At 44.8% G+C, this 14873-nt stretch overlaps 1 protein-coding gene across 1 annotated transcript in view; it reads right to left on the bottom strand.

Moving 5' to 3' along the window:
- Positions 1 to 14873, bottom strand: part of THBS4 (thrombospondin 4) — a 54075-nt gene extending 39202 nt beyond the window's left edge. The window contains exons 1-2 of the mRNA XM_070377272.1: positions 14306 to 14873; positions 3705 to 3908 (exon numbers count right to left, since the gene is read on the bottom strand). Coding sequence (XP_070233373.1) covers positions 3705 to 3908; positions 14306 to 14393 — 292 coding nt within the window. The 5' untranslated portion in view covers positions 14394 to 14873. The remainder of the gene's footprint in view (positions 1 to 3704; positions 3909 to 14305) is intronic.

Here is a 14873-nt window from a genome sequence, read left to right as displayed (position 1 = left end):
GCTGTCTAAGTTTGTCATAGTTTTTCTTCCAAGCAGCAAGCATCTTTCAATTTCATGGCTGCAGTCACCATCTGCAGTGATTTTGGAGCCTAAGAAACAGAGTCACAGAGAAACAGAGAGCCCAGTGGCAAACTCCCTTCTTTGCAGCTCTCATGGGAAACGCTCGAGTTTCTCTTAAGAGCTCATCTAGGGCCCAGATGACCAAACCTTGCTCTTTGACACCATCTGTGCAGTTGCCCTCTCCCAAACCATAACTTTAATAGGGGTAAAGATGTATCCTATTTCCTACTCCAGTGTTTTTAGTCACAAGAGATATATCTTGAGTTCTTCTGTTTCATTACTCTCCATGAAGATCAGCTGAGGCGAGTCAGCTGAATGATGACTGGGGTTCACCTTCCAGGACGGTGATTCTCCCCCACCCTCCACAGATCACAGCAGGGGTACACGGCCGCAAAGGGTCAGGCCACCAAAGATGTCCTCCTGCCCTTTGTGATCTCTTGCTCGCCTGGTCCCTGCTTCACCTACTCCCTACTCACATGACTGTGCTCACCCCCTGCCCCAACTAGTGACTGTTCTAATCCTTAGGCCAGGACAACTCCACCAGCTGGTTTACTAAATTTATTACTGTAACAGGGAGGAGTCAATTCTGACTCCTGTTGGATCTGTTTCTTTGACTTTAACCTTTGCTTTGTGTTGCTTTTGTTATTATAATCATAGATAACGGCCTCCCTCAGGGAACACGGTCCCTCTGCCCGAATGTTAAAGTGTCTGTGTTGAGCTCACAGGGAGACAATCTGACTCTGCCCATCTGCGCATGGCTACAGAAAAGAAGTTAACACATCCTCTCCTGTTCTGCAAAATAAGTGGCCTTTTTACTTTACTTCCTCACCTCCTCTCCCACTCTGTACCATAAAACAAACTGGCATCCAGACCCTGAAAAGATGATTTTTTGGAGACACCACTCTGCCATCCTCTCAGTCTGCCGGTTTTCTGAATAAAGTCATATTCCTTGCCTTGACACCTGTCTCACAATTCACAGGCCTGTCATGTGGTGAGCAGAGTGAACTTGGACTCAGTAACATACATCTGCGTTTAATTAATCTGAGGTCATTAATCTGAGGGGGCTGTGAGAGATGTGTCCCAGCTGCTGGTTTCCCTGGTAACTGACAGTCAACCTGATGTCAGCTCCCCCTACAAATGGTAGCCTCCGTATCCCCCTGAATGGCCAAGATTGCTGCCATGTCCTGCCTGCTGTCTGCCAGATACAGTGGGATGTCTCTCCAGGACCTTTTGCTGCAGACTTGTAAGCGCCCCTTTCCAGTAAACCAATGATGTCTGGGCTGTTTGTTAACTCTTGAGGTTGGGCAACAAGACGTACAGGTGTCCAGGATGCAATCCAACACCACCTCTGAACACCTCCACAGGGAGTTACAACCACACACCACATCTTTTTCTTGGGCCTGATGGACCCACTGACTTCTCTTTCTTGTTCCAGTCAGAACACGCTGCTGCTCCTTCTGAGACCTTTCAGTGATGGCAAATCTCTGCATTTTTTCCTACTGCTCCAGGGAAACTTGTATGTCAAATTCTTCAACTCTCACAACTCTGCTGCTGCTGCTGCTGCTGCTAAGTCGCTTCAGTCGTGTCCGACTCCGTGCAACCCCAGAGACGGCAGCCCACCAGGCTCCCCTGTTCCCGGGATTCTCCAGGCAATAACCCTGGAGTGGGTTGCCATATCCTTCTCGAATGCATGAAAGTGAAAAGTGAAAGGGAAGTCGCTCAGTCATGTCCAACTCTTAGCGACCCCATGGACTGCAGCCTTCCAGGCTCCTCTGGTTGACTCACTGATGACTCTTCAAAGGAAAAACATCTACCTGCCCAAGCATTCCCCCAGCCTCTACAGAGCAAACAGAAAGAAATCAGTGCAGGCGGAGGGGGGAGTTTCTTCCTGTTTTTCCACTATGGCAGATTTAGAAGTAGAGTGAGATTCAGCGAGAGGGAAAACCTAGAGGCAGAGCTCTTCACTCTACCGAAGGCCTTTTAGCCGCCAAGCTGAGTGAGCTAAAAGAAAAACCTTCCAGAGTATTTAAAATAGTTTAGATAGCTTCTTAAAAGGGAAGCTCCTCCTTTAAAGAGCAGGGTGGTTTTTATATATCATAAACTGAGTAGCTTGGGTTCTCAGAAGACAAGCTGTTCCTTCAGTAGATCTGAGGCAAAATGGGGTTATCAGAATCACGGTAGAGAGATGGGGAAAATGACCTCCCAACATGGCTTCAGGTGGGGCAAAGGGAGCAGGAATGGTTGAGCCATCGGCTAAATCATGAGCCAGGTCCCCAACTCCTTCCATGATCTGAAACTGCACCTCAGCCCCTGAGAGGCCATGAGGAACAGAGAAAGCAGACTTAAGAGTGGGCTGGGAGTGGGAGGAGGGAAGGAGGATATTGGAAACGGACATAAAAGAAGCCACTAAAAGCCCATTCCTTTTTGCTTTTAATTCTATTGTCCTGTGAACGCTAAGAATTAGGGGTTTCTTTCAGTTCCTAACACCTGCAGCTTTAAGTGTTCAATCACAATTAGAGTCTGAGAGAGTCTGAAGTGCTCGAAGCATCTCCTTTGTAAAGCAAATTGAAATAAATAACAAAAAATCTCTGCAGGAAGGACCAATCCTCCTCTTTGTTTATTAAAAACATCAGGCAGCACAGACACGTATCTGTCACATTCCTCAATAAGCAGGAACAGGTGCTGTCCCCAGGGCGCGGGTGGAAGAGGAGATGAAAAAACAGTGGCCTTTTTCTTTGCGAGTCATTTCTTAGTATACCGTAGTAACTCACTTTGACAGTGAAACTTTTGACAGCAGGGGCAACAACCAAGTGACAGATCTGTGTAAACTGGCACAAAACAGGTAGAAAAGAGAGCTGTTCATCTAGTTCCACCTGTGAGATATAGCGTCTCCGTCAAGTCCAGGCGCCGCTCGCAGAGCTAGGAGTTAAGTCTGCCACATGCCTCTACGGGAGCACAAAGAATGGGGTGAGTGGCTATTACAGGCTGAGTGCTGTGTTCCCCTCAAGTTCATGTGCTGAAGCCCCGGTCCTCAGAGTGATGGTAGAGGAAGTGCTCTGGGTGGGAATTCGGTTTAGACGAGGTCATGAGGGTAGGGCCCTCCTGATGGCATCAGTGTCCTTATAAGAAAAGGAAGACAGAGTTTCCTCTTTCTCTCTCTCCACCAATACACACCGAGGAGAGGCCACGTGAGGACACGGTTAGAAGGTGGCCATTTACAAGTCAGCACTCAGGCTCCCACCAGGCACCCAATCTGCTAGCAGCTTGACCTTGGACTTCCCAGTCTCCGGTACTATGGGAAATTAAAGTCTATTGCTTAAGCCACAGACTTTACGGAGTTTATGGTAAGTGTTACAGCAGGTAGAACTAATACAGTGGCTTAATTGCGCTGGGTCCTGTCTCTTCAGGAACTGGATCCAGAATAACATAAGGATGGGGCAATGTCAAAGCGCATTTTGGCCACAGGCAAGTCTTCCTTCTTTCTCCCTCCCTATACAGGTAAATGTACAAGTAGAAGAATTTGGTATTGAAAGCTGAAATGAATGGTGGATGGAACAACCTGAACGAAAGAAGACCCCCTACCCCCAAATTCTGGAAGAGGCAGAGAGGATTTTTAAGAAAATGATTTCTACAAACTTGCTTACCTTTATTTAAACGTCCCATGACAGTAAATTCAAAATATTTGCTGTGATCAGCTGAAGAGTAAAGGCCGAAGATGGTGGCTGAGCTTTTCGACTGCAGCTTGAAGGTGGAGATCACGTAGAGCTCGTTCAGAGTGGGGTCTGTCAGGATCGGCTGCAGAACACTCGGGTTCAGCCTCTGGCTGGCAGATGGGAGAAGGTCAAAGACTGGGGAGAACGGGAAGACAAGGACAATCAGTGAAAGTTTAACTTACGGACAAACGTGGTTTTTGTTTCTGTTTTGTTTTGTTGTTTTAGAGGGGGGACAATTTTCACAGTAAGCTATGAAGTAAGCTGATATTATAATCATTTTTCCACATTGTCAAACTTGCCAGTTGTCTCTTATCACTCTACGGTGACTGGATATTTGAACCAGAAGAAATATAGCACAATATTCATCACCAAGTTATAGACCCCAAGAGAAGACAAAATTTGCAAATCCATTTTGCCTGAAGAAGTGACTCTGAAAATGCCCACCAGGAAAAGTACTAAATGTTTAGCATGTGGGGGGTCGGGAAAGAACATGGGCTTCCCAGGTGGGGCTAGTGGTAAAGAACCCACCTGCCAGTGTAGGAGACATAAGAAATGATGTGGGTTTGATCCTTGGATCGGGAAGATCCCCTGGAGGAGGGCATGGCAACCCACTCCAGTATTCTTGTCTGGAGAATCCCACGGACAGAGGAGGCTGGCAGGCTATAGTCCATGGGGTCACAGAGAATTGGACATGACTGAAGCTACCTTAGCATGCACACATGCATACAGGTAAGAGCATCCAAGTCATTGTTTCTCTTATGTCCCCTAGTAGTGAATTTCTGCCTTGGGATCCCACATGTGCCTCCTGGATCAAATCCAGCTGTCTATTCCTGGTCAGTAATAAACGACACAAGGAATGCCATGGAAAGCATGGATGTGATGGGAGATACAGTGTCAACAAAACAATCTGCTACCTTTGTGGGACCTAAGTGTGCCTTTGTGCGTTTACAGTTCTCCAGTATTTCTCTGCTAAGAAATTGTGAGTCTGACAATGTGGAAACAAAATGGAAACAAAACAGTACAACGTGCTTTCTGTTTCTTGACTGTATAACCTGACAGAGTTGGTCTACAAAATCTAGAATCTAAATTTATATTGTACAAGTTGCTTTTGATACAAGCCAGCTGCACTTTTAAACTTTATGAAAGCTATAAAAAAGTGTGTCCAGTTAATTTCAAAGGCAAAGGCCAAATTTGGGTAACTCTCACTAGACTGTTACCTAATGTTTCTTTTGGTTTATGCAAAATTGTTTGAACAATCCCACAGCCTGCAAGAACTTCAGGCTCCAGAGCTGTTTCTGGATATAATAATCTGGTTACTAAAGACGGTCATACATCATGGCATCTGGTCCCATCACTTCATGGGAAATAGATGGGGAAACAGTGTCAGACTTTATTTTTTGGGGCTCCACAATCACTGCAGATGGTGATTGCAGCCATGAAATTAAAAGACGCTTACTCCTTGGAAGGAAAGTTATGACCAACTAGATAGCATATTCAAAAGCAGAGACATTACTTTGCCAACAAAGGTCTGTCTAGTCAAGGCTATGATTTTTCCAGTGGTCACGTATGGATGTGAGAGTTGGACTGTGAAGAAAGCTGAGCGCCGAAAAATTGATGCTTTTGAACTGTGGTGTTGGAGAAGACTCTTGAGAGTCCCTTGGACTGCAAGGAGATCCAACCAGTCCATTCTGAAGGAGATCAGCCCTGGGATTTCTTTGGAAGGACTGATGCTAAAGCTGAAACTCCAGTACTTTGGCCACCTCATGCAAAGAGTTGACTCATTGGAAAAGACCCTGATGCTGGGAGGGATTGGGGGCAGGAGGAGAAGGGGACGACAGAGGATGAGATGGCTGGATGGCATCACTGACTCGATGGACGTGAGTCTGAGTGAACTCCAGGAGTTGGTGATGGACAGGGAGGCCTGGCGTGCTGCGATTCATGGGGTTGAAAAGAGTCGGACACGACTGAGCAACTGAACTGAACTGAACTGAACTGAAAGACGGTCATAGTATCTGTAATTTATAAAGAGTTCTTATAAATCAATGAAATAAGCATCCTAACAGAAAAAAATGGGCATATAACACGAAAAAACAATTTACAAAAAAAGTATTACAAGGGCAAATAAGTACACAAATAATGTGTTCACATGCTTAACTAATGATGAAGGAATTGCTAACTTAAACATCAAGGTAGGGCTTCCCTGGTGGTCCAGTTAAGAATATACCTGCCAATGCAGGGGACACTGGTCCGATCCCTGCTCTGAGAAGATCCCACGTGCTGCAGGGCAACTAAGTGTGTGTGTGTGTGTGTGTGTGTGTGTGTGCCACAACTACTGAGCCAGTGCTCTAGAGCTCGCAAGGCACAACTCATGAGCCCACACACCGCAACTACTGAAGCCTATGTGCCAAGAGCTTGTGCTGCTCAAAAGAGAAGCCACCACACTGAGAAGCCTGCACAGTGCAAGGAAGGGGAGCCCCGCTCACTGCAACTAGAGAAAGCCCTTGCACAGCAATGAAGACACAACACTGCTGCTGCGTCGCTTCAGTCGTGTCCAATTCTGTGCGACCCCACAGACGGCAGCCCACCAGGCTCCACCGTCCCTGGGATTCTCCAGGCAAGAATACCAGAGTGGGTTGCCATTTCCTTCTCCAATGCATGAAAGTGAAAAGTGAAAGTGAAGTTGCTCAGTCGTGTCCGACTCTTAAATAAATAAACGTTAAAAAAATGCATTAAGGTATTATTTCCCTCATCAAATTGAAAACAATAAATGCAACAATACCCAACTGTTAGTGAGAATTCGGGAAACTGGGTACTCATATACCGGTGGGTAAAGATTTACACTAGAATAAACACTTTGAAGCCAGTTTAAAAAACAGTATCAAAGACCCTAAGACACACATGCTCTTTGATTTAGTGACTCTACTAAAGGAATTTATCTTAAGAAAATAATGGATAACACAGTAATGTATTTAGGTACAAGGAGATTCACCACCAGTATTAATTCTAAAGCTTCTATGTAGGAAGGAGTTATGTGAAAATCTAATTGGAAGAGGTGGGAAACCTGGATCTTTGCTGGCATAGCATTTCGCCTCTCTTTACCAGAGATAGTAGGGTTTGACAGAGATTACAGGGGTTCAGCCATCCCAAACCATCCTGTGGCACTACAAATGTTCAATAAATTATTTACAATTTCAAACCACTGGAAACAATCAACTGTCCTATGCTAGAGCCCAGGCTAAATATATTTTATGCTGTGCTTAGTCTCATCCAACTCTTTGTCACCCTATGAACTGTAGCCAGACAGACTCCTCTATCCATGGGGATTCTCCACGCTAAAATACAGGAGTGGGTTGTCATGCCCTCCTCCAGGGGATCTTCCCAACCCAGGGATAGAACCCAGGTATCCCGCAGTTTCTTTATTGCAGGTGGATTCTTTACCATCTGAGCCACAAGGGAAGCCCAAGAATACTGGAGTGGGTAGCCTATCCCTTCTCCAGGGGATCTTCCCAACCCAGGAATTGAACCGGAGTCTCCTGCATTGCAGGTGGATCCTTTACCAGCTGAGCTACCCAGGAAATTTTGGTCCACCCAAAAAGAGTAATACTATCAAAAACAGTAACGCAACTGAATACTTACATATGGAAAGATGCTCATGATATACTATGGGGAGAAAGATTATCACAGTAATCCAAGTCTATGCCCTGATCAGTAATGCTGAAGAAGATGAAGTTGAACAGTTCTATGAAGACCTACAAGACCTTCTAGAACTAACACCCAAAAAAGATGTCCTTTTCATTATAGGGTACTGGAATGCAAAAGTAGGAAGTTAAGAAATACTTGGAGTAACAAGCAAATTTGGCCTTGGAGTACAGAATGAAGCAGGGAAAAGGCTAAGAGAGTTTTGCCAAGAGAACACACTGGCCATAGCAAACACCCTCTTCCAACAACACAAGAGAAGACTCTACACATAGACATCACCAGATGGTCAACACTGAAATCAGATTGATTATATTCTTTGCAGCCAAAGATGGAGAAGCTCTATACAGTCAGCAAAAACAAGACTGGGAGCTGACGGTGGCTCAGATCATGAACTCCTTATTGCCAAATTCAGACTTAAATTGAACAAAGTAGGGAAAACCACTAGACCATTCAGGTATGACCTAAATCAAATCCCTTACAATTATACATTGAAAGTGAGAAATAGATTCAAGGGATTAGATCTGAGAGACAGAGTGCCTGATGAACTATGGACAGAGGTTCATGACATTGTACAGGAGACAGGGATCAAGACCATCCCCAAGAAAAAGAAATGCAAAAAGGCAAAATGGCTGTCTGAGGAGGCCTTACAAATAGCTGTGAAAAGAAGAGAAGTAAAAGGCAAAGGAGAAAAGGAAAGATATAGCCACCTGAATGCAGCATTCCAAAGAACAGCAAGGACAGATAAGAAAGCCTTCCTCAGAGATCAATGCAAATAAATAGAGGAAAACAGAATGGGGAAAACTAGAGATCACTTCAAGAAAATTAGAGACACTAAGGGAACATTTCATGCAAAGATGGGCAAAATAAAGCACAGAAATGGTACGGACCTAACAGAAGCAGAAGATATTAAGAAGAGGTGACAAGAATACACAGAAGAACTATACAAAAAAGATCTTCACGACCCAGATAATCACGACAGTGTGATCACTCACCTAGAGCCAGACATCCTGGAATGCAAAGTCAAGTGGGCCTTAGGAAGCATCGCTACGAACAAAGCTAGTGGAGGTGATGGAATTCCAGTTGAGCTATTTCAAATTCTAAAAGATGATGCTGTGAAAGTGCTGCACTCAATATGCCAGCAAATTTGGAAAACTCAGCAGGGACCACAGGACTGGAAAAGATCAGTTTTCATCCCAACCCCAAAGAAAGGCAATGCCAAAAAATGCTCAAATACCGCAAAATTGTACTCATCTCACATGCTAACAAAGTAATGCTCAAAATTCTCCAAATCAGGCTTCCAGATGTTCAAGCTAGATTTAGAAAAGGCAGAGGAACCAGAGATCAAATTGCCAACATCCACTGGATCATTGAAAAAGCAAGAGAGTTCCAGAAAAACATCTATTTCTGCTTTACTGACTATGCCAAAGCCTTTGACTGTGTGGATCACAATAAACTGTGGAAAATTCTTCAAGAGATGGGAATACCAGACCACCTTACCTGCCTCCTGAGAAATCTGCATGCAGTTCAGGAAGCAACAGTTAGAACTGTATATGGAACAACAGACTGGTTCAAAATCGGGAAAGGAGTGCATCAAGGCTGTATATTGTCACCCTGCTTATTTACCTTATATGCAGAGTACATCATGAGAAAATGCTGAGCTGGATGAAGTACAAGCTGCAATCAAGACTGCCGGAAGAAATATCAATAACCTCAGATATGCATATGACACCACCCTTATGGCAGAAAGTGAAGACGAACTAAAGAGCCTCTTGATGAAAGTGAAAGAGGAGAGTGAAAAAGTTGGCTTAAAACTCAACCTTCAGAAAACTAAGATCATGGCATCTGGTCCCATCACTTCATGCCAAATAGATGGGGAAACAATGGAAACAGTGACAGAATTTATTTTGGGGGGCTCTAAAATCACTGCAGATGGTGATTGCAGCCATGAAATTAAAAGATGTTTGCTTCTTGGAAGAAAAGTTATGACCAATCTATATAGCAGATTAAAAAGGAGAGACAGTACTTTGCCAACAAAGGTCTGTCTAGTCAAAGCTACGGTTTTTCCAGTAGTCATGTATGGATGTGAGAGTCAGACTATAAAGAAAGCTGAGCATTGAACAACTGATGCTTTTAAATTGTGGTGTTGGAGGAGGCTCTTGAGAGTCCCTTGGACGGCAAGGAGATCAAACCAGTCCATCCTAAAGGAAATCATTCCGGAATGGTCATTGGAAGGACTGATGCTGAAGCTGAAACTCCAATACTTTGGCCACCTGATGCGAAGAACTGACTCATTTGAAAAGACCCTGATGCCAGGAAAGATTGAAGGTGGGAGGAGAAGGGGACGACAGAGGATGAGATGGTTGGAGGCATCACCGACTGGATGGACATGAGTTTGAGTAAACTGTGGGATTTGGTGATGGACAGGGAGGCCTGGCGTGCTGCAGTTCATGGGGTCACAAAGAGTCGGACAGGACTGAGCAACTAAACTGAACTGAACTACAAAAAGAATTGAAAAGCAATATGACAAAATGCTGACATGAATAGTACCCATCTCTTGTTTGTAGGATTATATTTACATTTTAAACTTCCTTTTCTTTTGTTTATCCTATTTTCTATTTTTTTTTTTTTTACAATACAATGAAGATGTATTGCTTTTGTAAGAAAAAATAGTTATAAAAGAAAAGGTAGAAGCCTAGTTACTTAGGAATGTCTACTCTTTTTATAAGATGACCTGTCTTCAGATTGGATCTGTATTCTTTCTTTCATATATACTGAGAATCTTTCACAATAATGAAATTAACACTAGCAATGTTGGAAAGCAGATTATCTATTATGTTTTTTCTTGTGTCCCACATTCCCCAAACGTGAGGATTGCTGCCCAGTGTAGTTCAAGAGGGGGTGGAGAATTTTTAAATTTACAGAGAACTGGAAACTTTATATTTTCACCAGTGAAAGAGAAGGGAAATAAGACAACATATTTAAACATTCTCTTTAGGACAAGACATCTTCAGGAAAGAGATGTGTGTTTCAAGGATGGGAACTGCATGCAGAACTAAACTCTTGGTATTCCTGATTCTTGCTTTGACCACGATTACTTCATAATTCACCTCAAACTAAATTAATCACATTTCAATCTGTATGGTTCTTCTAATCCACTGGTTTCTCTCTCAAGAGGCAGAGTTGGGATTAGTTAGTAATGAGCTTGGAGAGCATTCTGAAAAGGAAATGAGACACTGCAAGTTTCTATTAATGTTATTACACTTCAGTAATAGTGCCAAGATCTAAGCACAATCTTCTAGTCGTGCACAGGTGAAATTACTGCTACCAATGAGCCCAACCACCGTGTCATGAAAATCAAATATTTACTAATAAGAATAGCAAGGCAGCTCAGAGGAGAAAGGAGACGAGCAAATTTTTCAGCTGAGCTGATAACTGTAAGACTAATCAATTCAATAAAGGCATCTATCAGAAACTTGACTTAATCAGATCATCTACAGCAATTAAGTTAACCAGATAATGTAGGTATAGCCTGATTTCAGAGTCTCCACTAAACAGGCAGCTCTGTCTCAGGAGAAGCAAAATCCATACCTGCACACCATGAAGTTGCATGTTCAAATGTCAAGAATTTGAGTAACACAAAATATTAGACCCATGAATTCAAACCTGTTAAATAATGTCTGCAGTAAGAAAGTTTTTGAACTGTGTTAAAGAGCTTCCTTCTGACACCAAAAGCAAAGGCAACAAAGAAAAGTAAACAAGGGAGACTACATCAAACTACAAGGCTTCGACACAGCAAAGGAAACCACTGAAATGAAAAGGCAACCTACGGAGTGGGAAAAAATATCCGCACATCACATCTCTGCTGTAAGGGGTTAATATCCAAAACATATAACGAATTCATACAACTCAACAGAAAAGACACGCAAAACAACCAAGAACTACAAGCAAACATGTTTAAAATTGGGCAGAAAATCCAAATAAACTTTTCCCCAAAGAAGACAGCCCGCATATACATGAACAGATGCCCAACATCACTAGTAACCAGAGAAACGCAAACCAAAACCACAGTGGCATGCTACCTTACACCTGTTAGAACGGCTAGTATTAAAAAGACAAGAAACAGCAAGTGTTGGTGCAAATGTGGGAAAAAGGGAACCCTTGTACACCACCCTTATGGCAGAAAGTGAAGAGGAACTCAAAAGCCTCTTGAGGAGAGTGAAAGAGGAGACTGAAAAAGTTGGCTTAAAGCTCAACATTCAGAAAATGAAGATCATGGCATCTGGTCCCATCACTTCATGGGAAATAGATGGGGAAACAGAGGAAACAGTGTCAGACTTTATTTTTGGGGGGCTCCAAAATCACTGCAGATGGTGACTGCAGCCATGAAATTAAAAGACGCTTACTTCTTGGAAGGAAAGTTATGACCAACCTAGATAGCATATTAAAAAGCAGAGATATTACTTTGCCAACAAAGGTCCATCTAGACAAGGCCATGGTTTTTCCAGTGGTCATGTATGGATGTGAGAGTTGGACTGTGAAGAAGGCTGAGCGCCGAAGAATTGATGCTTTTGAACTGTGGTGTTGGAGAAGACTCTTGAGAGTCCCTTGGACTGCAAGGAGATCCAACCAGTCCATGCTAAAGGAGATCAGTCCTGGGTGTTCATTGGAAGGACTGATGCTAAAGCTGAAACTCCAGTACTGTGGCCACCTCATGTGAAGAGTTGACTCATTGGAAAAGACCCTGATGCTGGGTGGGATTGGGGGCAGGAGGAAAAGGGGACGACAGAGGATGAGATGGCTGGATGGCATCACCGACTCGACGGATGTGAGTGTGAGTGAACTCCGGGACTTGGTGATGGACAGGGAGGCCTGGCGTGCTGTGACTCATGGGGTCATGAAGAGTTGGACACGACTGAGCGACTGAACTGAACTGAACTGTACATCACTGGTGGGAATGCAAGTTGGTGCAGTCACTACGGAAAACAGTATGAAGGGTTCTCAAAAAATTAGAACTACCATCAGTCAGTTCAGTTCAGTCGCTCAGTCGTGTCTGACTCTTTGCATATGATCCAGCAATTTCACCCCTGGGTATTTATCCAAAGAAAATGAAACCATTAACTCTAAAAGATACATGGAGTTATTCATCACAGCACTATTTATAATAGCCAAGATATGAAAACAACCCGTGTCTATCAATGGATGAATGGATATAAAAAATGACATATATATATGTGTAGACACACATATATGATAGAATATTATCCAATCATAAAAAAGGAATGAAATCTTGCCATTTATAACAACATGGATGGACTTCATGGGCATTATGCTAAGTGTAATGGGAAAAACAAATTACGTATGATCTCATATGTGAAATCTTAAAAACAAGAAGAATCTCATAGAATACAGAGAACAGATTAATGGTTGCCAGAAGTGGGAGTGGTGGTTGTGGGGGTGAAACAGATGAAGAAGGCCAAAAGGTACAAACTTCTAGTTGTAAAATAAGCCGTGGGGATGTAACATACAGCCTGGTGACTACAGTTAATAGTACTGTATTGCATATTTGAGAGTTGCTAAGGGAGTAGATCTTAGAGTCCTCATCACAAGGGAAAAAACTGCAGCCATGTGTGGCGACAGGTATTAACTAGTCTTGTGGTGAACGTTTTGCAGTGTATACAATTATCAAATCATTATGTTGTACACTTAAAACTGATATAACATTATATGCCAATTATATACTAATTTTTAAAAAAAGTTTCCTTTCTTACCTTCCCAGAAGCAAGGTTGCAATGAATAAACTGCAGCGTTTTAAACATTTCAACTCAAACTAAAAGCAGTTCAGTACCCCCTGACAATACAATTCTGGTAGCCTGGTCTGGAATCAGAGTGAGTTGTTTGGTGAAATGCAAAGTTTAAACGGGTAATTACTGCAGTGGGAGGGGAAGGGACCAGGATAAGCAATCTTGATTCTGGCTTCCTAGAAATAGCAATTTTTACTTCAAGTTTTATTTCCTTAGCCGGAAAGAAATTAACCCCAGGCATCAATTTCAAGCAGATGAAGGCGATCACTGGCTAGCCAATTAGAGCCCTAAGAGCTTTTCTTGGTTAAATAACTTCTTCCTTTCGGTCTTCCCAAAATTCTGTTTAAGCTTAAGTGCTTTCTGCACAACGGTTCTTTTCACAAAGGGGTTTGAAGATTGATTATCCAAGTGCTTTTCAAATTATTTATCTAATTTTTAACCTCTGTAGAGAAAGACCCATTTCTTAGCCTTCCTGTTCAATTTACCTCCAGATTCAAGAGATCAAGCCAACTCCCAAAGCCCCAGCAGAGCTGGAGCAGAAAAAGGCGAGCGGCAAGGTAAAAGAGTAATATTGCACCTTTCTTGGGTATGTGGCCTCAGACTAGGCTAACATCGAAAGATTTAGGGTGTCATCGCCGAAGGGAGGGCGGCCCACAGAGCCGCAGGGCACAGAATCCAGATTTCACCGTACTCCAGACTGGACGTGTTCGAGGTCTAGGGCCGCGCTACAAGCTTGGAAGTGAACCCCACCTCTTTGCCTAGATTGAAAATAAATTTTACACCCCTACCCCCAAACTATTGTATAGGGAATTGATCTCACCGCCGGTTAATCGAATCCCCGAAAATTCTCATCTCTAATGACCGCTTCCAAGCACAATACGCTTTGCCTCGGGCCCCAGAGGCACAGTGAGGTACCCAGAGGGACCCAGGAGCCAAGAGCGGAGCAGCGCGCGGGGCTGGTCCCTCCGTTCGCCCGAGCGGAGCTGCGAGACGGCGGGCTCGTGGCCCGGAGCCCGGCTCGCACCTACTTACCCTGCGGGGTGGCCTGGGCGCCGGCCCCCAGCCAGGGCTGCAGGGCCAGGTGCAGCAGGAGGAAGGTGGCTCCGCGCGGGGCCAACATGTTGGCTCTCCGCGCTCCCCGCGGGCGCGCGGGAGTCTCGGCAGCGTGGGCCCCGCCTGGGTGTGCGGGCGGCGCGCGGCCCCCGGTCGGGCTTCCCGCGGGCGGCGCAGGTAAGGCGAGCGCGGCGGCGTCCGGGCAGCCGTCGGGGAGCGGCGTTCGGGTCCTGGCGCCGCGGAGCTCGGTGCGCTGGAGGCAGGGCTGGGCGCTTTATGGTCCGGCCGGCCGGGGCGGGGAAGGGCCGAGGCCGGGGCGGCCCCCTTGGCCAGGATCCCCTTTGGCCGGGAAGTGTGGGGGTGGCCAGAGCGGCGGAGAGAAAGGGGTGAGCGTGGGCACTGGGGACGAGAAGGGACCCCCCCTACCTCCGCCCGACTGGGTTCTGGGGAGGTGGGCGTGGTCGCCGACCCCGGACGGACGAGGAAGTTAGGAGAATGGGAAGAGAGAGGAGGGGGCTGGTAAGAAAGTGAGGACGTGCAGGACAGC

Source organism: Bos mutus, chromosome 10 (genome assembly GCF_027580195.1).
Source record: "Bos mutus isolate GX-2022 chromosome 10, NWIPB_WYAK_1.1, whole genome shotgun sequence".
NCBI lineage: Eukaryota > Metazoa > Chordata > Mammalia > Artiodactyla > Bovidae > Bos > Bos mutus.
Note: the sequence above shows the minus strand (reverse complement) of the source record. Positions and strands in the feature narration are given on the sequence as shown.